Raw genomic sequence first — 24291 nt, forward strand, 5'->3', positions numbered from 1 at the left:
GCTTCAATTTAAGATTTACCTCCGTCATTGTTAGAGATCGCCTGCCTTTCCTGGATGTGGTTATTTGTAGGGACGACAAGGGCGGCCTGAGTACATCTATTTATCGGAAGCCTACGTCTACCAACTCCCTCCTTAGGTGGGACAGCTGCCATCCCGTCCTTCTTAAGAGAGGGATTCCAACCGGACAGTACTTGAGATTGAAACGTAACTACTCAGAACCCAGTGACTTCAAGCACCAGGCTAGAGACCTGAGGTGTAGGTTTCCGGAAAGGGGGTATCCAGACAGGACCCTCAGACTGGCCTACGAGAAGACCAAAATACGCACTCGAACAGAGTTACTCCACCCCACGACTAGCAGGGCGTGTAAATCTCAGGGTAATAGGCACTTTTGATGCTGCGGCTTCCCAAGTAAAGAAGATCTTGGCACTGGGACACTTTATTGATGGACCCAGACCTAACTGAGATTCTTAGTCCCTCTGTTTCTCTCACCTTCAGGAGAGGGAATAACTTAAGGGATAGGCTGGTGCACAGCCATTTTGCACCTCCAGCAAAGCCACGGACGTGGCTGGATACACCTGTGATGGGATGCCACAGATGTGGACACTGTAGCTTCTGTGGCTGTCTGTCACAGGGTAAGACCTTTACTGGTGAACCAAAAAACACCATTTACCATGTGAGAGGCTTTATTAACTGCCGCACGGCAGGTGTGATCTATTTGATAACGTGTATCTGTGGGCTACGTTATGTTGGCAAAACGTTTAGGGAACTACGCAAGCGTATGGGGGAACACTACAGCGACATCCGGAACAACAGGGAAACCCCCATAGCGCGCCATGTACAGCTGTCACACGATGGACGCTCCTCGGCCATTAGCTTTATGGCCATTGAGCGTGTTCTCAAACCCATACGGGGGCGATTGGAATAGATACATTATACAAAGAGAATGCTGGTGGACGTTCATCCTAAATACAGTCGCCCCTCACGGCCTCAACGAACAATTAAATTATAGCTGCTTCCTATAATCGCTAGGTTGTCTGTCTAGGCCCTAGGACTAAAGTTTCTGTCATTTAACCCCTGTCTGTTTTTTGGTCTCTTGTGGGATAATAGGCACACACTGCCACATCTCATGAAAAAAAAATGTGTGAGAAGGATAAGGGGGTTACGGTTTCATCAAACCAATGAGTCAGGTTAGGTGCTCCCCTTTATGTACCATCTCCCCAGTTTATTTTTGTAATCCATACTGGACCCAATCCTCCTAATTAATATACTCTTAATAGGGGGTGGCCCAGCTTTATGGTCATGCAGACCGGAGGAGCGGTCTTGCACGACCTAGATTTTGCCCCAAAATGAAGCTACATCAAATCGCTAAACACTATGATCGAGTGTTTGGCCGTTTTGGTTACCTGGGGCACTTGTGCGTAAGCACGGCTGCTATGGGACTCCGATCACGTGACTGCCGTCATGACGCGCTCGTCGTGGACGCCTGCGGTCACGTGATGCTGAAATACAGCCGTGCGTTCCACCTCTAGCCTCATGAGACGCATGGGGCAGAGGTCCAGAGCGCATGTGCGGCCATGTAATTTCGGCTGTTCCGATCACATGACACAGATGATGTACAGACGCCTCCAATGACGTCATCATTAGGCGTCTAATCAGCAATTACAAGGCAGTTAGGAGGCGTCCTACATGGCCCTTTATAAGGGGGCAATCTTGCCCCATTTGCTGCTTGTCACCCCACCACTGCAGACACCATCACCCTGGGTCCTGCTTGGAGGTGGACTTAGAGCCATACGCTGACCGCAGCAACATAGCAAGTAAGTGATTTCCATCTACCGCCCACATGGGAGGATTGATGGAGGTTTATTTAAAGTTACTTTACTGATTTCTGTTTACTCTTTGTGGTTACCCCTAGACTCAGCCACATACTGACTGCAGTTAATGCACAGGCTATCTCCTAAACCCTTGGTTAACCAGCCTGGAGCGATAACCATTACCTTTGCCCCGTGTCCCCTGATGAATCCTGGGGCATCCATTGAAGAAACGCGTTGGGACACTTGAGTATACCCCTAAAGGGCCTTTCATTGTGGTTTTTTGGGTTTATATCTCTATATTTTTATGTTTTTCATGTGCATTGTTCTATTAGACTAGGTTCTGTGTGAGGGCCTCACCAGGGCTTACTATACAGGAACAGAGTTCTAGTCTGGGACACCCCTTGCGGGGCTTTTTTGGACCCCGTCCTTTGGAAAGACTCTATAGGGTGGACTAGGACAAGTAGGGAGGCAATAGGGCTAGTGGGTTACACATACCAACACCGTCTTACTGGTTTTCCCATATATAATTGTCCAGTACATTGTATACACTTTTTTGTTTGTATTGTAATTGTCTCTGCCCGTCACCTCAATAGGTCAAGGGCATACACGTCTTACTCGTTGTACGTTAGTAATGGCCGTGTTTTATCTCCTATATGCTATTAAAAGTGAAGTTTTATTGAGTATACTGCCCCCCATATTTTTCTTGAGTTGTACCCTTGAGCAGTATTCAGGGAGGCATCACTGCCTCTCCTGACCGACCATCTTTTATCCACCTCTGGATTCACCTGTTCCCCTGTGGGCTAGTCCGGGCCTGCTTGGAAGTCTTGGTCATGCTCTTTCAACCAATGTCGGACATTTATAGCCGTGTGACATATCACATTTTCTTGCTGGAAGATCCCATCCACATCAGGGAAGGCAATCCCAAATCGGTTGACAGTGCCTTTCACATGGATGTGTGAGCCCAGAGAATGCCAGGAAATCATTATCCAGACCATTATGCTGCCACCAACACTTGCAATGGTTGCAAGGTGTTTGTGATTTGATGTTTCTTGCCTGACACACCAAAGTCCACCTGTTCGATGAAGAAAAAAACATAACTCTTTGAAGAAGGCAACACTTTGCCAATCAGCAAAGGTCCAATTCCGATACCGCCAAGAAAATCAAAGTCTTTTCTGTGGATGCAACTTCGTTAGCAGAAGTGCAGTGACCATCCTTCTGCTTAAGAGCCCCATAAGCAGTAGGGTTCTCTGAACTGTTTTTTTTTTTTCCACTGTAGCATGTCGTTACACCCTCATTCACCTTTGTTGTCGGGGGTCATGGAATATAGAAGGTCATGACGCTGTGGTCTCGTGGTCGAGATACATAGATGACATTCTTTTCATCTGGCAGGGTTCAACGTTGCATTTGGAACAATTTTTGAGTAGATTGAATATCAATGATCTTGAGTGGCAGTTTATTTCTGTAAACGTTGAATTCATTGACCTTGTGATCCTTGTGGATGATCCTTACTGGAGACTGATGTGTTCAGGAAGCCGACATCCACCAATTCTTTTTTACACTCCACCTCCTTTCATCCTCCACAGGTTATCAAAGCCATACCTACTGGTCAATTTTGTAGGATAAGGAGGATCTGTTCAAGTGAACGCCATTTCGAATACCAAGCAAAAGATCTTCATAGACGATTTGAAGAAAGGGGGTACAGTAAAACACTCATTAAGAAGGGCTATAACAGAGCCAAAAATGTACCAAGAGAGTCTTTATTGGTAAGATTGGTAAGTGGACAGAAATATAATACAAAAAGTGAGGGTTATCCCAGATTTATCATGGGATATAATACTCAGTGGAGACAAATGTATTCCATTTTGAATAAACATTGGCAAGTGTTACTAACAGTTAAAGATCTGAGAGGACAGATTTCCCAGGGTCCCATGGTCGAGAAATTTGAGATATATGATTACCAAGAGCCACTATGTGACACCAAGGCAAGGCGGCTTGTTTGGAGATAGAGGCCCCAAGTGGGGTATGTTTCCTTGTGGTAATTGCACCACTTGTCCTCACATAATACAATGTGAGACCTTCCCGAGCTCAAAGGGAAGTAAGGAATACAAAATAGTGCATCATATATCTTGCAGTATGGAAGGGGTGATATACTATGCTCAGTGGCCATGTGAGTTGATCTACACTGTGCAAAAATATAAACGCAACACTTTCGGTTTTGCTACCATTTTGCAGGAGCTGAACTCAAAGATCTGAAACATTTTCTACATACACAAAAGACCCATTAATCTCAAATATTGTTCACAAATCTGTCTAAATCTGTGTTAGTAAGCACTTGTCCTTTGCCGAGATAATCAATCCCACCTCACAGGTGTGGCATATCAAGGTGCTGATTAGACAGCATGAATATTGCACAGGTGTGCCTTAAGCCTCATGCACACGTCTGTGGAAAACGGCCTGGATTCTTCTGAGTGCAGGAGCGCACAGCATCATTGGTTGCTATGACGCCGTGCACTTCCTGCTGCTGCCGCAGTACAGTGATACACTGGATCACACCAGTGTATCACTGTACTGTGCCGGCAGCAGGAAGCGCACGGCGTCATAGCAACCAATGACGCTGTGCGCTCCTGCACTCAGAAGAAATCCAGACCGGTATCACACGGTCCGTGTTCCACGGATGTGTGCATGAGGCTTTAGACAGCCCACAATAAAAGGCCACTCTGAAATGTGCACAGTTTTGCCTTACTGCGGATGTCATTTGTAAATTCTTAAGCTTCTCGGTGAAAGAAGCGGTTTCGACAAAAGCACAAAATACTAAATCCATTGTCTTGGACGGCTACGAAGTCCTCATAGTTTAAGACCTCGCCCAGTCCACATTGAAAAAAGATCTTTGAATTCAGCTCATCCAAAATGGGAGCAAAACCGAAAGTGTTGCGTTTATATTTTTGCTCAGTGTATATAGGCATGACAACTAGAGCATGATCAAAGCAACGGCAGAAATCCATGATCTTGAGAAAGTGAATAACTTGAAGCCTATTGCAAAACACTTTAGAGAGACTCATGGAAGTAAACCCCAGGGTATACGTTTCAGGGGGATCGACAGAGTGAGGTTAGGCATTAGGGGGGGCGATATTAAGAAACGCCTTCTCCAAAAGGAGACAAGATGGATGGTACTGCTGAATACAGTGACTCCAGTGGGGCTAAATGAGGCCCTTAGTTTCAAATCCTTTCTATAATGCGTTTTTAATTTTTATTTTTATGTTTGTACAGGACTATTGATGTTTTGTTTGTTTTTATTTTTATATCCTCCTCTTTAGATATATTGATCTGGATGCCTTTCTTTGGACATAATGTTTGAAAAATAGATATATAAGTTTACGGATAAATGCCATGATTGTATACCCTCTTTTGAAAAATATCTCTGGGGATTGGACGATTCTATATGGACTGAGTACTATAGCTATTTGTGATCAGGAACCTTGTGGTTTATGAATTCTTTTGTATTTTTTTTTCTGTATATTTATTATTTGGCGCATTGCACTGTATTTTCATGAGTTTGTCTTTTTAGGCTATTTATATATGTATAATTTATATGGTTTTTCACTTTTTTATATACACATATGAATTATATCTATGATGGCCCCATCTATTTATTCACTAAATATGCTTATCACTTTTCACTATTGCACATTTGCACCTTTATCTTTTTTTAGGTAATTTATTATATCATATATTTTTCACTTCATTGTGAATAATGTTTTTTTTATATCATTACAGTATGTATTTGCAGCGAACAATGGCATTTTCATAAATATTGAAAATACAGTATGTACAGTACAGACCAAAAGTTTGGACACACCTTCTCATTCAAAGAGTTTTCTTTATTTTCATGACTATGAAAATTGTAGATTTACACTGAAGGCATCAAAACTATGAATTAACACATGTGGAATTATATACATAACAAAAAAGTGGGAAACAACTGAAAATATGTCATATTCTAGGTTCTTCAAAGTAGCCACCTTTTGCTTTGATTACTGCTTTGCACACTCTTGGCATTCTCTTGATGAGCTTCAAGAGGTAGTCATCTGAAATGGTTTTCACTTCACAGGTGTGCCCTGTCAGGTTTAATAAGTGGGATTTCTTGCCTTATAAATGGGGTTGGGACCATCAGTTGCGTTGTGGAGAAGTCAGATGGATACACAGCTGATAGTCCTACTGAATAGACTGTTAGAATTTGTATTATGGCAAGAAAAAAGCAGCTAAGTAAAGAAAAACGAGTGGCCATCATTACTTTAAGAAATGAAGGTCAGTCAGTCCGAAAAATTGGGAAAACGTTGAAAGTGTCCCTAAGTGCAGTCACAAAAACCATCAAGCGCTACAAAGAAACTGGCTCACATGCGGACCGCCCCAGGAAAGGAAGACCAAGAGTCACCTCTGCTGCGGAGGATAAGTTTATCCGAGTCACCAGCCTCAGAAATCGCAGGTTAACAGCAGCTTAGATTAGAGCCAGGTCAATGCCACACAGAGTTCTAGCAGCAGACACATCTCTAGAACAACTGTTAAGAGGAGACTGTGTGAATCAGGCCTTCATGGTAGAATATCTGCTAGGAAACCACTGCTAAGGACAGGCAACAAGCAGAAGAGACTTGTTTGGGCTAAAGAACACAAGGAATGGGCATTAGACCAGTGGAAATCTATGCTTTGGTCTGATGAGTCCAAATTTGAGATCTTTGGTTCCAACCACCGTGTCTTTGTGCGACGCAGAAAAGGTGAACGGATGGACTCTACATGCCTGGTTCCCACCGTGAAGCATGTAGGAGGAGGTGTGGTGGTGTGGGGGTGCTTTGCTGGTGACACTGTTGGGGATTTATTCAAAATTGAAGACATACTGAACCAGCATGGCTACCACAGCATCTTGCAGCGGCATGCTATTCCATCCGATTTTCGTTTAGTTGGACCATCATTTATTTTTCAACAGGACAATGACTCCAAACACACCTCCAGGCTGTGTAAGGGCTATTTGACCATGAAGGAGAGTGATGGGGTGCTGCGCCAGATGACCTGGCCTCCACAGTCACCAGACCTGAACCCAATCGAGATGGTTTGGGGTGAGCTGGACTGCAGAGTGAAGGCAAAAGGGCCAACAAGTGCTAAGCATCTCTGGGAACTCCTTCAAGACTGTTGGAAGACCATTTCAGGTGACTACCTCTTGAAGCTCACCAAGAGAATGCCAAGAGTGTGCAAAGCAGTAATCAAAGCAAAAGGTGGCTACTTTGAAGAACCTAGAATATGACATATTTTCAGTTGTTTCACACTTTTTTGTTATGTATATAATTCCACATGTGTTAATTCATAGTTTTGATGCCTTCAGTGTGAATCTACAATTTTCATAGTCCTGAAAATAAAGAAAGCTCTTTGAATGAGAAGGTGTGTCCAAACTTTTGGTCTGTACTGTATATCATTAGTATTTATCCATGGTTCCTTTCTGATAGTAATATTACAGATCTAGTTTTCAGGTATGTATTTTGGAACATCTTAACTTACTTTCCAATTATGTTTGGGAATAGGAATATGTTGATCTGTTTATATTTACCTATCTCCATGACAGTGGTATCCAAGCACTTCTGATAGGTTGGCTGAGCGCATCACTGAGGTGCGATGCGTGGCTGCATCACGTGGTGACGTAGTTTCGGCCTTGTTGGGCGGACTGAATAGCTGACGTTCACGCTCCACTCTTCCCTCCGACGCTATCGAAGCCACCATGATGACGCGGCACGTATGTATATTGTTTTTGGGATGCTAGCTAATTCTTCTCTTGCTGCTTAGGAGGGCTGCATACAAATTTTCAGTTTTCTAATTGTTCTTATATTATATTCAATAACTTTTCTATACTGTTTTGTCATGTAAGCTCATTTGCATAAACTTGAATATGGGAAATCAGAGGCAATGTCAGAAAAGCAGGCACAAGGTCAGCAATCCAGAGTAACCCAAAACTAGCTAGCAAGGCAGGAATACTAATCACAGGCAACTGTGGCCAACCCTAGCCTGCCCTCAGGAAGCATGTGACTCCAGTGCCGAGCCTCATTAGTTTGGCATCCCTGCCCCCTGATTATTTAAGGTAGCCATGATGGATATTTGTGATTTATTATGAATAATGAGGGATCCAGTCCCATCCTTGGTTCTGATTATACAGCTCCTGGAATAAATATCCAGCATCTGAATAGTCCTACATTGATATATTGCAACAAACTTTTATTTGCTTATGTAGCACCACAAATTCTGCTGCGCTGTACAGAGATTCTCATGACTCACATTAGTCCCTGTGTCTGCAATCAAATTTTCCTATACTAGGTATCCATACACTTAGATAGCTATAGGCTGAATGCATGCTATTCCTTCTGACTTCATCATGCATATGTTTTCAATGGAGTCAGACTCCTTTATTGGTGCATGTTGAAATCCAGTATGGTTGATCCTTCTGTTGCCAACATTTAAAGTCAGAGAATAGTCAGATGGTCCCCAATCACATTTTAGACACATACTGTAAATAATAGGAGCAGTTTCACAGGTTTTAAAGGCTATCTACACCTTTGGGGGCAATTGTTATTTTTATTATTATTATTAGTATTATTATTGTATTGTACTTATTTTGATGTAAAAATAATTTTTTAATTGGTCTTTATTAAAATTGTGGAATCCTTTTTTGTGTACATATCTGAGATGCTGTAGTAGCAGCTTTTCTGTCATTTGCGGACCTGAATCTCTTCCCCAGAAAAAATATATATTAATATGTTTGGATTCTCCTTTACTTTAACATGCTGTCTGCAGATTGCATTGGATTTTTGCTTGGGGATGCTTGCGATTTTGTGAAAAACGCACAAAATAGAGCTTGCTGTGAAAAATCACCGCTCATGTGAACAGCCTCATAGAAATGAATGGGTCCTGATTCAGTGCGGGTGCAATGCGTTCCACTCACGCATTGCACCCGCGCGGAAAACTCACCCATGTGAAAGGGGCCTTAAAGGAAATGTGTCATTAGAAAATGACCAATTGTTTAAATAAAGTTTTTAGGTTTAACATATTTTAAAAAAAATTTCGATGATGTTATTTTTAATTTCGATGTCACTATCTATATTAAGGCTAGGTCTACATGACGACATTTGTCGCGCGACAATAAGTCTAACGACAGATAGGGCACAACTACACTGCAACATTTGTCGCGCAACATTTTGTTGCACCATTATTGCGCGACAATTTTTAGAATGGCAGTCTATTGTGTCGCACAGCAACATGCGTCATGCTGCAACTGCGACGCGACAGTCGCAGAAAAATCCATCTCGAATGGATTTTCTGTGACTGTTGCGTCGCAGTCGCAGCATGTCGCAGTGCGACACCATTCACTGCCATTATAAAAATTGTTGCGCAACATCCGTGCGACAAATGTCGTCGTGTAGACCTAGCCTAAAACAAAAACCATAAAATCCTACAATTTTTGCACTGATCACCAAAAAGCCTAATAATAGGTGCAACTTCTTGGTCTGAACAGATCACTTTACTGCAGTTACCTGCTTATCTGTCATTCTAATCCTGCCTGTAATGATATCACCTCTTTGTATAGATAAGACAGGATCCACCATTCACAATAGGTGATTGTCAGAGCTTATCTATTCTTTCCTTGTACAATGACCTCTGCAGAGGTCACAGAGCATGCCTAGAAAACTCTCCCAAGTCAATGAGGTCCCATCCGGTCTATTCTGTCCATGGACCATGGGGCTACCGTAAAGCAATTTTCTTAATGCTTTATAAATTCTGTTAAGAACAGCTAAGGCAAGGGGGGGGGGAGATAGCACCGGAAGGAGATGGCTGCCTGAAGCTACAGCTCCGTGTGCCAGATCACCCTACTAGTCTGGTATAACTGAATACAGGATCGATTATGGTAAAAATCAGGAAAGCAATAACAGGTGAAACTCCTGGCCAACACAAGACTGGGGCGAGCAATGGAGAGATGGAGAAATTTATAAAGAAAGCCGCTGCAACTTATGTCGCCCGGGAATCCAAGATGGCGCCGGCACCACCACGAGCAGCAAGTCAGAGGCAGTGAGAGGATACAGGAGAGTCACAAGGAGGTGAGGACGAACCAGACAACCTTCCCATATCCCGCTCCTATCTGAAAGAGGCACTTGCATCTTTACTAACATCAGCGCTCGAGCCTCTGAGCACAGATCAGACAGTCATAAAACAAGATGTACGCACTATAGGAAGAAGAGTAGAGTCCTTAGAGGACTCACAAACACTAATGCCCCATCAGGCTGCAGTGTCACATTATTTACAGATGTTTCAAACTAACTTGAACACTATGAACAACGCAATAGAGAATCAAGAAAACCACAGGAGGCGTAATAACTTAAGGTTCTGCGGAATCCAAGAGACTGTTGCCCATGGCGATATCCCTAATACAATTGTCCAAATATGCCTGCACGTACTGGGACCAGACTCCGCCCATGAAGTCATATTAGAGAGGGAACATAGGGCTCTGCGGCCGAAACCATTCTTATCAGAAGCACTTATCAGAATTTGTAAATTCTTAAGCTTCCCGGTGAAAGAAGCGGTTTTGACAAAAGCACAAAATACTAAATCCATTGTCTGAGATGGCTACGAAGTCCTCATATTCCAAGACCTCGACCAGTCCACATTGAAAAAAAGGAAGAGCGCTAAAACACTTGACTAACTGGCTTAAGTCACATAAAATACTTTACAGATGGTCATTTCCCTTTGGCTTATCTTTCGTACATGAGGGTCACAGAATATGGATTTCCTCTTTCCGGGACTTGGACTGTCTACAACCAATTACAGATTAACTCACTGGACATTTCCAACTGGGACCTCGTTCAAGACCTAGCAAATCTTCCGGAATTGCCACAACAAGAGCGATGGGAAAGACAACGTACACCCAAGTCTGCAAGGAACAAAAAAGGGATCACCTTCTAGAAGATTACCAATAGGAGGTTAAGACGACTACAAATATGTGCGTCAAGTACATTTACTCCCTTAAAGCTGCTGTCTCTCTAATTGCGCTCATTATATCACTCTCTAACTACTTCTGCTTAATCCAACTAGTCCTCTTCTCTTGCAGCTCTACCTGTTTGGCTCAACTGAGCCCCTGACCTGATCCACATCCCGATCACGGTTGGTGCTATACACTACTGTTCTCACTTTTCCGCCTTTCCTCCCTTTCTACCTTTATATTCTTTAAAGGATTAAACTGCGTTTTAGGTTGGGTTCACACGGGCGAGATTTCCGCGCGGGTGCAATGCGTGAGGTGAACGCATTGCACCCGCACTGAATCCAGACCCATTTACTTCTATGGGGCTGTGCACATGAGCGGGGATTTTCATGCATTACTTGTACGTTGTGTGAAAATCGCAGCATGCTCTATATTATGCGTTTATCACGCAAAGCAGGCCCCATAGAAGTGAATGGGGCTGCGTGAAAATCGCAAGCATCCGCAAGCAAGTGCGGATGCGGTGCAATTTTCACACATGGTTGCTAAGATGACAGTCTATTCACTGTATTATTTTCCCTTATAACATGGTTATAAGGGAAAATAATAGCATTCTTTAATACAGAATGCTTAGTAGGTCAATTGAGGGTTAAAAAAAAATAAAAATTAAGTCACCTCCTCCTCTTGATCCGATCTCTTCTTACTTCTTTAATTATGAGCTGCCGGCTAAAAGACCTGTGGTGTCGTCACATCACATGGTCCAATCACATGGTCCATCCATGATGAGCTCAGTGACGTAACCACAGGTCTTTTGACAGGTCCTGAAGAAAAAACAGGAGGCCGGCAGCTACGCGATCAATTGGAGGAGGCGAGTTAATTTTTATTTATTTTTTAACCCTCAATTGACCTTGTACTAAGCATTCTGTATTAAATAATGCTATTATTTTCCCTTATAACCATGTTATAAGGGAAAATAATACACTCTACACAACCTTGAACCCAAACCTGAACTTCAGTGAAGAAGTTCGGGTCTTGGTACCACATTCAGTTTTTTTTATTTATTTGCCCCAATGCACCCGGGACGCATCTAGAGCCAAAACGTGACGCCCATGTAAACCCAGTCTTAGAGGGCATACATTCCAAGAATGGCACTCTGGTTACGGAAATGTTTTTTGTTATTATGTATTTACACCGTTTTTTCGTTTCAGTGAATGCTTCTCAGTATATACAGTATATCAGCAGGGAAAATACAGAGGGACTCACCTAGGGAGGCTGAGTATAATTCCTTTATCTCAATGCTCGAGGCCCTATTATATAGACCACATGCATTATTCCTCCGACTATTCACTTTATCATGGCTAATTTGCAAATAGCTTCTTACAATGTGAAAGACTTTAATTCACCCTCAAAGAGGTGCCAAATCCTTTCGCATTTGGAGAAGAAGAATTGCTCTGTCTTCCTCTTGCAGGAGACTCATTTTAGATTCAGCCGCTACCCAAACCTCACCCATTCATATTTTCCTACATGGTTCCATTGCGGATCAGATTCATCGGCCTCCAGGGGCATGAGTGTGGGCTTCAGCAAGGGGAGCTCATTTCAATACCGTGATCATTATCAAGATAATGAGGGTAGATATATACTATTGAAGGGCACAATAACCATTCAGACATATACGTTTATCAACGTCTATGCTCCAAATGTAAATCAAATTGCTTAGTTCAATGTCCTCTTCCCAATTGTTGAGTCTTTCAGCGAGGGTGTGGTCGTGATGGGGGGTGATTTTAACATCACTCTAGAACCTCAGTTAGACTCATCCTCTCACAAATCAGCTTTGCCTGAAAAATCACTAAACTTCAAAAGCAAAAAGTTACAAACTATGCATTTGGTAGCTACATGGAGGATGTTGAACCCCTCCGGTCGCGACTACACCTTCTTTTCTGATGTACATAGATCCTAACAAAGGTTAGATTACCAGTTTTTTTTCCAAGGAACACTTGTGCCTTGGATCTCAAATTGGTTCTATTCACCTATCAGACCACTCTCCTGTACCTCTAATGGTCTCCATACCCCACCAGGCCCCACAAGCTTTTAAATGGCAGCTTAATGAACAATTGATATCTACTGATACCCTAAAGGAGCGAGTACAAAATCTTCTAGACAAATACTTTTTGCTAAACTGTGTCCCGGAGACCTCTGCCCATGTATTATGGGATGCTCACAAAGCCTTTATAAGGGGCCAATTCATCAATATAGGGACACATCTCAAGAAAGAAAGAGCGGCCCGTATAGATGCTCTCTTATCCGAAATACATAAAATAGAACTCCTCCATAAACAATCCTTATCTGAATCCCATCTAACCCAACTCACAGAACTTAGGACAGAACTAAAGAACCTTTTAAATACGACCTCAGCTAAATATTACTAGGACTCACAATACAAATACTTTGCACATCGAGACAAAGCCTCCAGATTCATGATGAGCTGTATTAAATAGAGGGAAGTTCATAACTATTTTTGTAAAATCCACAAACCATGTGGAGGCATTGCAATTACAACAAAGGAGATAGCCCACCAATTCTAGAAATTTTACCAGTTGCTATACAATATCCCCGTCACAAACCAGCGATGGACCTAACATCTCCTTTGAACCCTATTAACACTTTCCTTCAGTCCTTAACGCCCCCTAAATTAGACATTACTCAGAGAATACCCTACAATCTCCATTCACAGAGGACGAACTTTTGGTAGCCATAAAAAGTCTTCTAAAAGGGAAAGCTCCATGGCCTGACGGTCTTCCCGCGCTGTATTATCTCACTTTCAGCAAATCCTACTTCCATACTTATTGGCTATCTGTAACCAATCTCTTCAGGGCTCCCCCATAACCTTGGACATGACTAGAGCACATATAACAATCCTCCCTAAGGAAGGTAAAGACCCAGCATATTGTGCAAATTATCGTCCCAACTCTTTATTAAACCTGGATTTAAAACTACTATCAAAAATGGTAGCTACCCGCTTATCTACCGATTTACCTTCCCTGATCAGACAGGATTTATAAATGAGAGAGAAGGCCGAGATAACTGCAAGAATTTTGAATGTGCTATTCTTTGCAAAAAAATACTCCCACCCCCTAGTCTTTCTGGGCACTGATGCCGAGAAGGCCTTTGATAGGGTTAATTGGGATTTCATGCGACTTACATTAGAAAAATTTGGCCTCCCAGACCCTTTTATAAAAGCGATCTTTTCCATGTATAATAATGCCTCAACTGCAATACTAGTGAATGATACCCTGTCCCCTCTATTCCCTTTTAAGAATGGTACTAGACATGGTTGCCCTCTTTCCCCCTGGATCTTTGTCCTGATCATGGAACCGCTGCTCCAAGCCATTAGGCAAGATGAGAGGATTGGCGGAGTCAGGATGGGCTCTCAGGAACATAAAGTGGCCGCCTGAGGTCTCGCTATCCATTATTTATGATTCGCTGGAGAGGTTTAGCCCCTTATCTAATTTCAAGATTAATATTAAAAAATTGCACGTCCTGAGTTTGGGTCTAAAGCCCTCAGTTAGAAGAGACCTGGAGACAAATTTCCCCTTTAACTGGAATGCCCCATTCCTGACTTATTTAGGAGTGGAGATAGGCTCTGACTCTCAGAGCTTGTTTAACCTCAACTATATGCCATTGTTGAAATCTCTACAGGAGCAACTTACCTCACTGCATTTCCCAATATTATCATGGTTTGGTCGTAAAAAACATGGTTACGTCACTAGTAATACCTGGATTAAACTATTTACAACAAGTCCTTCCAATTTCAGTCCCAAGATCTTTATTTGACTTTATCAAAAAGCATATGCTCCTTTATTTGGGGAAGGGGGGGGGGATCTCATCTGGCCCTCTTAATTCTCCAGAGGCTTAGAACCTCGGGAGGCATGGGACTTCCCGGTCCTTTGTTATAAGGGAGAGCTAGCTCTTTGTCCAGAATCATTGACTGGTTTAGACAACCTTCTCATAGGTCCTGGGTGGAAATGGGAGTTAAAAATTTCTTGACTTCCTTCAGAAGATTGTTAAAAGGCCCTATGGATCATACGGTTTCCCTATCCCAGGCCAATCCAATAATCAAAGCTTTTAGATGTCAACTTGGGGAGTCCCTCTGCCCTCCCCTCTAATACAGAAGGGAGACTTGATAAGTGTTGCCCTACTTCAATTGAGGCAGTCTCTTCCCACATGCATTCGCAAGTCAGAGGTCTCGGCATTATCTCTCTTCAATGAGAGGGGAGAGGTATTAGAGGGAGAAGCCCTCATTTCCATAATGCCAGACCTAAAGTTTCTACACCCTTTGATATCCTTCCGTCGAGCATACATATTTAAACATATACCAAAACAAGCCCTTCTTAGACCTCTCATTTAGTTCGAAAGCTTGATATATAACCCCACTCCTCCAACAAAACCTATCTCACAACTTTACAGGAGGCTTAATACCCCCATATCTAAACCAAAGTTAGCTTTCGTAGGTCTTTGGAAGAGAGATTTGGAGACTTCTTTCTCCACTGTTGATTGTTGCTTTAAATTATTTTTGGAGCCCCATTTCTCCTCAAGATGTGTTAAAGTGCAGGAAAAAAGGTACAAGATTCTCACAAGGTGGTACAGAACTCCTGATATTACATGCAGATATGACCAATTGAACACAGATGTCTGTTGGCAGTGCAGAGAGGAGAGGGGCTCTTTTGGAGCAATGGATAGGGAAGGTGGACACTATATACTGATTTGAAGAAATAGCAGAATGGGAAAACCACACTTTCCCTAGATTTTGAGCTCAATGGAAATACTGGGAAATATTTAGGAATTTCAGAAGAGAATAAAGCCTTACTGCTTAGGCAAGATGGCCGCCTCTATAATGAAAATTTTGGTGACACGTTTCCTTTAATGCTGTGTAGCCTGTATAGATTTGTACAGGTTTATACCCTACAATGTAAACATGAATGCTTTCCCCCACTGACATCAAGCAGATGTCTTGAAATGTAAACTTTTCATTTCCTTCCGAAACCCATTAGAAACAGTGACAAAGCTATGTGTGAATGACATTGGCATCTTATTTTATAAAGTTCTATTCCACATGCTTTCTAATACAGTAGGTATGGTACTTCTTAAAAGGGTATTTCAGCACAAAACAAAACTTCTCCCAAGGCCTGTATGGTAAAAAAAAAAAAAGGGGTTATACAGACCTTACCAATCCTCTGCAGCTTCTGTTCTGACAGTGCCCCGATGCCCACTGCTCTCCATATCCTGCTCCTGCACTCGACATGGCAGGAAATGACTGTGACCGCAAAACACTTACGGATGTTTGAATCAACCCTAACACAGGCATGCTATAATTCGCCAGTGCCACACTTTCGGATGGTAAGCCACCAACGTGATGCTGTAAACAGTGTAAAGCAACTCATTTGCAGGTCTGCTGCCACCTTGAGGACTTGTTTAAAAATTACACACTCATTTTTTAATAAGCATCCCGGAAATATTAGATTACCAAGCACCCTAACCTAAGCTAATGACTGCATGCTGCAGGCAGGGCTATAGATCTAACATCTCCATTTCTACCCACATTCTTTAATTTAACCTCTGGTTCCATCAGATTTTCCTCAGCCTCCTCCTTAGGGGCTCAGTATAAGTGAGTCTATTAATGCCTCACAGTAGGTGTCTGATTATTCTATGCTTCAGAAAAAAATTGTGCTTTAGCTACTTTCCAAGAGCCCTGGAAAGAAGAAACTGAAGAAGAACATAACCAAGGGATTGGAAATACATAAAAGACTTACATTTTATGTCAACATATTGAAAGAACTTCTTACATCTGGAGCAAATAGATATTTATGCTATCACGATGAAGTTTCATATAATGAACATGAATGATAGAGGAGTGAAAAGTTAATCCCTAGCCTTAGGTAGGTCATCAATATCTAATCAGTAGTGGTCCAACTCCCAGACCCCTGCTTATTAGCTAGCTGTTGGAAGGCTGGCGCTGTGGCGCCTTTGTCAGCCTGTAAAGTCATGTCATGTCCATCGGTCACATGACCTTCATGTATGTGAATGGGATTGAGCTGCAATACCAAGCAGAGCTGCTATATAAAGTGCATAGTTCAGTATAATGAAATGTGTATAGTTTAGTATAATATAATTAGGTCACGGCGTCCACGTCTTCAAACAGGTGGACCCCCACCAATCACATATAGATGACCTATCCTGAGAACATATAAGTGCACCAAGGGCAGGACCATCCCACTCTGTGCAACTTTGCTTCTCCAGCTTCCTATGCTGGGCCCTTCCTCTCATGTACTAGTGCACTTTAGGGGGGAGTCTTTTTTGTACTGGCATAACTCATAAGTGGGCATTTTTTTGTACTTGCACACATTATAAGGTGGTATCTTTTTTCTTTTCTTTTTTTTTCTTTTTACTTGTACTATTCATTTCTGCAAAGTACTGTGAATGTACAGTGACCATTTAAGGTGTGAGAACCAATTATTTATACATCAACTAAATCACTTCATTGCCATAAAGTGAAACTCATTTATAAACACATAAGGGGACCTTTATCAAATGTGTCACACAAGTTTATTTTGGTATAAAAATGTGCACATATGGCTGCATGTCAGCCTGCTCAACATTTAACTTTTTTGTCTCATTTATTATCTGTGACTTTTTTTAAAGAGCTATGTTACGGAACGCTTTTACCCCGCTACAACCTGTTGAGGGCATTAACATTGTCATCCTGTGTAATTTTACATCACACTCTCTCAAATGTGCATTCTAAGCATTCATGTTCACCAGCAGGTGGCAGCGATGTTTAGCAGGGACTTAGTTCAGTTTAGTATTTCTGAACTGGAATAGTACATTCCAGTTTAGTTCCCCCCTCTGTGAGGAGGTGTGAAATGTTCCCATTTCCTGCCTCATGGGGAGGGAAGGAAGTTAGAATTAGTTTGCCAGCCACTCCTGCTTGGGGAAGGCTGTGCAAGTAGGAGCTCCCAGATATAGGCATCAAAAACCAGGATCTTGTCTCGGCTGAGACAATTGATCATCATCCCCAGCCAGAGCCTTGCAGCCTCAGCTGGTAGAAGCAAGCATCACACTCCAGTTCCAGGAAGAACCATACCCTAAGAAGCCAACTGTGAGTACCGTCCAAAGACCAGGAGAAGCCAAATTCCTCCTCAGCTAGTCAGTCCACAAGATAGCAGAAGATAGTAAGCGCAGAAGATATAAATTCCTGCCACATTACAGAGCCACAAGCAGATGACTTATCCTGCAAAAGCTTCAGGCACATGATAGAGCAGAAGATAGATTCCTGCCACACATTGCCAATACCTGCTGGGACCCAAGAATATTGCTGTATCTTGCTTGGATTAAAGCTGAAACTAGTGAAGACAAGTTTGAACTTGATTAAAAGTCTGGATCTCAATTATTGCTGCAGATCCCTCAATTATTCCTACTAGCAACACACTCATTTTATTGCAAGTAAGCTAGGATCCAGGAGTCCATCCGTACCCAGGAAGGAGACACTGTTGACACTATTTCCATTACCACACAGAGACATTACACCACTCTGGCATTCCTAACCTGGTACGTGAGTTATACCACCTTAAAGGGCCCTGTGACAGTACCCTGCGCACGCTTCAATTGTCGTCACAAACAAAATCATAGACTATTATACCCATATCCTGACCCATTGCATTTTTGGCGTTCGTGTAACCGTACCACGGTCCTGCTCATTGCAGTTGCAACTCCACACCAGGCATTTCCGGGCGTACATTTACTGAAATAGGTACAGCTACATTGCACTTGCACCAAACTTATTAGTTGTGCACTCTTTTCATAAATGAGGTGTACATAGCAATTGCAATCTGAAAAACTAATGTTAAATACACATACAATAATACATTCCCCCCTAGAGAGAATTACTGGATAGTACAGAGGGAGTATTTACTGATGCAGATGACCTGGTCAATTTTCATTTTCACTCTGGAGTCAATCATAAATAGCAACAGAGCTCATGTCAGAAATACACTGGAAGTTATGAGAAGTATGCATGCAGCTCCTGGATGGTCCCATTTCCTCTGCTATTGGGTGGCAGAAACATGTGCAGGACTCCCTTCTCAAAGGCAGAAACAAAAGAACACATGAAAAAGGGAAAATAAACATCAGGCCCTTCTAATCAGGGCCCAAATATCCATCACCATATTGGTCAATTTAGATCTAGTCCTCGCTTATATCACAGTAAATGGTTTATAAAACAATTTATTTGCACACCAACCAAATTACTGCATTACTGTAAAGTGAAACATTCTCCCTCTGCTGGACATTCTACGTCATTACATACAGCTACTATATAACAGTTCATCCATACTGATATTATACGGTGGGTAAATCAAATGTTGTACAGAATGTGAGTCCTATGTCATATTTCTAAGCAGTTTTTTTAAAGCAACTGTGTTTATAGTTCATAAAGTAATAAACCTCTGTAAGTGATTCTACTATTCCGCACTGCTGCTTTGCATGACATAGCGCCATATTCCGACAGTTAACATATAGATTAAGGCCGTAACTTTAGATGGATGTAAATGGTGCTATCCTTGGTTACTATTGGCTGAACACTTTGCTGTCTCATGCTTCATATTTCTTGCTTTCTCAGTTTCCCATTCACCTCGGTGGAGCAACTGGCAGCAGTCCATGCTATAATCACACCTGCAAATGTCCTTGAAGACACAGCTTGCCTGTATGATATCGGCAGACAGATGGAAAGCAGCATAAAGAAGAGCAGAAATTTCTTACCTGGGAGCATCAAAGCTGTCATACGATCCAACCGTGTAGTGTCTGAACAACCGTTTGGCTTTGTCACTCCGGCTCTCTGGCACAAAGACAGTAAAAATATGATCACATTAGGTAATAAATCTTTGGGTTATTTTACTACATTGTTTGGTCAATAAGATATTAATGTAAGTGTCATAAAACTAGAAACAAATCAAACACGCCAATGAGGAAGATGCTGCGGTTGTCATTCTACCCTTTCACTGCCAGGCAGGTACTGTTTATGGTTTACAAAAATGAATGTATTGTCAAGAAATGTCAGGGTTTCGGTATATCATATTTTTCAAATAATTTAGCAGTTTTTTATTTTCATGTGACTACCAAAATAAAATGTAAAGTCTTGAAATATTCCTGTGTTCACAATGGCCATTGGTCACAATTAGAGATGAGCGAATCGAAAATTGACAAAGTGGAATTCGATCCGAATTTCAGAAAAAAATTAATTTGCACTGAATCCGAATTTCCTCACGCTTTGCGGTAACAAATCACATTTATTCCTAAAATGGCTACTGCACATGTTAGGACATGGAGCAAAGAACTCTGGGAACAAGGGATCACCCACAATGCCATTGATGCAGCCAATCAGCAGCCAGCCAGCCCTGTGATGTCACAGCCCTATGAATAGCCTCAGCCATCTTGGATTCAGACATTTTCCAGTGTGCTTAGTGCAGGGAGAGACGTCAGCAGGCGCTAGGGACAGGGATAGGAAAGACTTTAAAAAATTTTTTTTTTCTGTATAGAAGTTCAGGGAAAGTATAGGGAGGAATTATTCCACAGTATTGAAGCAGAACAGGGTTCAGAAGAGGAGGTTACAGCCTGGGTAATAGGAACAATCCTATTACACCTTGCTGCACTGACTGCAGATCCAAATTGCCATTATACGGTTCTGTAATTCCAGCAAACTGTTCTTGTTATTGGGGTGCAAGTGCTGTTTGATACAGCCATTAACTTACAAGTAAGTTAACTTGGTTTATTGCAAGGAAATATTTATACGTCTTATTTGCCCTTGTGCGCTGCAGTTATATGTTCTAAAGCATTTTTTGGCTTGTATTAGTGGGGAAAAAGGGGGCTTATTAGCTGTTGTGTGGTGAAGTGAGAAAATGACAACCCTTTTTGGCGTATTTGCCATTCAGCGGTGCTGAAAGATAAGGGCCTATTTGCTGTTCATCAGTGCAGTTATATGTTCTAAAGCCCTTATTGGCATGTATTAGTGGAAAATATGTATATATTATTTGCTGTTCAGCGGTGCAGTTATATGTTCTAAAGCATTTTGTAGAGTGTGTAAGTGGAAAAAAGTAAGTTCCTATTTGCCGTTCAGCGGTGGAGTTATATGTTCTAAAGCCCTTTTTGGTGTGTATTGATGGCAAAAAAATATATATTATTTGCCGGTCATCGGTGCAGTTATGTGTTCTAAAGCCTTTATTGGCATGTATTAGTGGTACAAAAAAAGTATTTGCTGTGGTGAAGTGAGAAAATTACAGCCCTTTTTGGCGTGTACCGTATTAGTGGCAAAAAAAATATATATTTGCCGTTCAGCAGTGCAGTTATATGTTCTAAAGTCCTTTTTTGCATGTATTAGTGGCACAAAAAAAAGTATTTGCCGTGTGTGGTAAAGTGAGAAAATGACATCCCTTTTTGGCATGTATTAGTGGCAAAAAAATATTCATTTGCCGTTCAGTGGTGCAGTTATATGTTCTAAAGTCCTTTTTGGCATGTATTAGTGGCAAAAAAATATACAGTCAGGTCCGTAAATATTGGGACATCAACACAATTCTAAGATTTTGGGCTCTATACACCACCACAATGGATTTGAAATGTAACGAACAAGTTGTGCTTTAACTGCAGACTGTCAGCTTTAATTTGAGGGTATTTACATCCAAATCAGGTGAACGGTGTAGGAATTACAACAGTTTGCATATGTGCCTCCCACTTGTTAAGGGACCAAAAGTAATGGGACAATTGGCTTCTCAGCTATTCCATGGCCAGGCGTGTGTAATTCCCTCATTATCCTAATTACAATGACCAGATAAAAGGTCCAGAGTTCATTTCAAGTGTGCTATTTGCATTTGGAATCTGTTGCTGTCAACTCTCAAGATGAGATCCAAAGATCTGTCACTATCAGTGAAGCAAGCCATCATTAGGCTGAAAAAACAAAACAAACCCATCAGAGAGATAGCAAAAACATTAGGCGTGGCCAAAATAGTTTGGAACATTCTTAAAAACACCAAAAGACCTCGAAGACCACAGAAAACAACTGTGGTGGATGACTGAAGAATTCTTTGCCTGGTGAAGAAAACACCCTTCACAACAGTTGGCCAGATCAAGAACACTCTCCAGGAGGTAGGTGTATGTGTGTCAAAGTCAGCAATCAAGAGAAGACTTCACCAGAGTGAATACAGAGGGTTCTCCACAAGATGTAAACCATTGGTGAGCCTCAAAAACAGGAAGGCCAGATGAGAGTTTGCCAAACAACATCTAAAAAAGCCTTCAGAGTTCTAGAACAACATCCTATGGACAGATGAGACCAAGATTAACTTGTACCAGAGTGATGGGAAGAGAAGTGTATGGAGAAGGAAAGGAACTGCTCATGATCCTAACCATACCACCTCATCAGTGAAGCATGGTGGCGGTAGTGTCACGGCGTGGGCATGTATGGCTGCCAATGGAACTGGTTCTCTTGTATTTATTGATGATGTGACTGCTGACAAAAGCAGCAGGATGAATTCTGAAGTGTTTCAGGCAATATTATCTGCTCATATTCAGCCAAATTCTTCATAACTCATTGGACGGCACTTCACAGTGCAGATGGACAATCACCCAAAGCATACTGCAAAAGCAACCAAAGCGTTTGGAATGTTATGCAATGGCCAAGTCAATCACCTGACCTGAATCCGATTGAGCATGCATACCACTTGCTGAAGACAAAACTGAAGGGAAAATGCCCCAAGAACAAGCAGGAACTGAAGACAGTTGCAGTAGAGGCCTGGCAGATCATCACCAGGGATGAAACCCAGCATCTGGTAATGTCTATGCGATCCAGACTTCAGGCTGTAATTGACTGCAAAGGATTTGCAACCAAGTATAAAAAAGTTAAAGTTTGATTTATGGTTATTATTCTGTCCCATTACTTTTGGTCCCTTAACAAGTGGGAGGCACATATGCAAACTTTTGTAATTCCTACACTGCTCACCTGATTTGGATGTAAATACCTCAAATTAAAGCTGACAGTCTGCAGTTAAAGCACATCTTGTTCGTTTCAAATCCATTGTGGTGGTGTATAGAGCCAAAAATCTTAGAATTGTGTCGCTGTCCCAATATTTATGGACCTGACTGTATATTATTTGCCAATCAGCTGTGCAGTTTTATGTTCTAAAGCCTTTTGTGGCGTGTATAAGTGGAAAAAAATAAGGGCCTATTTGCCGTTTAGCGGTGCAGTTATATGTTCTAAAGCCCTTTTTGGCATGTATTAGTAGAAAAGAAAAAAAAGTCTTATTAGCCGTTGCGTGGTGAAGTGAGGAAATTACAGACTCTTCTGTGGTGTTTTAATTTCCTTTTTATTTATTAACATATTAACAGTATGTCAGACAGAAGTGCCAGGCCCTGCACAGGGGAGTGGCAGAGGCCTAAATGTTTCTGGCGCAGGCACAGGTCACAGCAGAGTAAGGGGGTGTGGCAGCAGGAGTTGCAGCAGGAGGCCTGGGCACCCGGTGTCATCTAGCGGTCGTGTCTTGACCAGCAATCCAGTGGTTCTTGAATGGTTGAGTCGGTGGGTTCGTCAGACACAACCATTAGTTGGCATGGCCCGGGAGCAGGCCCTGTGCCCTAACCTGTCCTCAACCTGCCTCAGTCTTTTTCTGTTCCCTCAACCAGAGAAGTATTAAAGGGATTCTGTCACCAGTTTTTTACCCCCCCATTCAAAAATATGGTTATGTTCATGGAGCGCTTGTGATTCCTAATGTGGTCTTATAACCTAAATCTGTAGGCTCATTTTGTCTAAAAAACGTTTTATCTAACCTGTCATTCATCTCACTAAGGTGCCCAAGGGGATGCTCGTGTCTTCCAGATGCCCCCCGCACCCGCCGCCGTTTGTGCCCAGCTCCTCCTTTGCTGTAATCAGCGTCGCCTCAGAATCCTTTGCTACGCCTCCGGCTCTCCCTCACTCCCCCTCCTTCTTCTCTAACATCCCGCGCGTGCGCACAGGCCTGTGCCTGATGCGCCCGTGCGGACTTCTCCGTTCGGCTTCATGGAGCGAAGTGCGCATGCGCCGGCACTTCGCTCAACCTCCCGAAGACCTGAACAGGAGGAGCTGGGCACGAACGGCGGCAGCCAGGAAATAGCAGTTTTTTTAACAAATCAGTTTCTTAGTTTTTCAAAACCTCAAGTTTCATTAGCTTATTGCCAGCACAGCACCCCAATCGCATTCTGTTTCTTTAGCAAACGCTAGACAATTGTACTTTTTTTTTTTCAGAGCATAATATTTGTGTTATTAAACTCATTGCATTATGGCAAACACATTTTATGTCAATAATGTCATTTTATACCAGTGAAATTATGTAAATTACACCGTAGACATAAATATTAACGGATTTCTTGCATAGTTATATTGGTGGTGGGGTAGGGGGATAATCGCTG

At 42.2% G+C, this 24291-nt stretch overlaps 1 protein-coding gene across 1 annotated transcript in view; it reads right to left on the minus strand.

Moving 5' to 3' along the window:
* The window catches only part of SHANK1 (SH3 and multiple ankyrin repeat domains 1), a 511391-nt gene that overhangs the window by 221401 nt on the left and 265699 nt on the right, over positions 1 to 24291 (minus strand). Inside the window, exon 13 of the mRNA XM_044281565.1 lies at positions 19624 to 19699. Within this exon, the coding sequence (XP_044137500.1) occupies positions 19624 to 19699 (76 nt within the window). The remainder of the gene's footprint in view (positions 1 to 19623; positions 19700 to 24291) is intronic.

This window comes from Bufo gargarizans, chromosome 2 (genome assembly GCF_014858855.1).
Source record: "Bufo gargarizans isolate SCDJY-AF-19 chromosome 2, ASM1485885v1, whole genome shotgun sequence".
In the NCBI taxonomy this organism is placed as follows: Eukaryota; Metazoa; Chordata; class Amphibia; order Anura; family Bufonidae; genus Bufo; species Bufo gargarizans.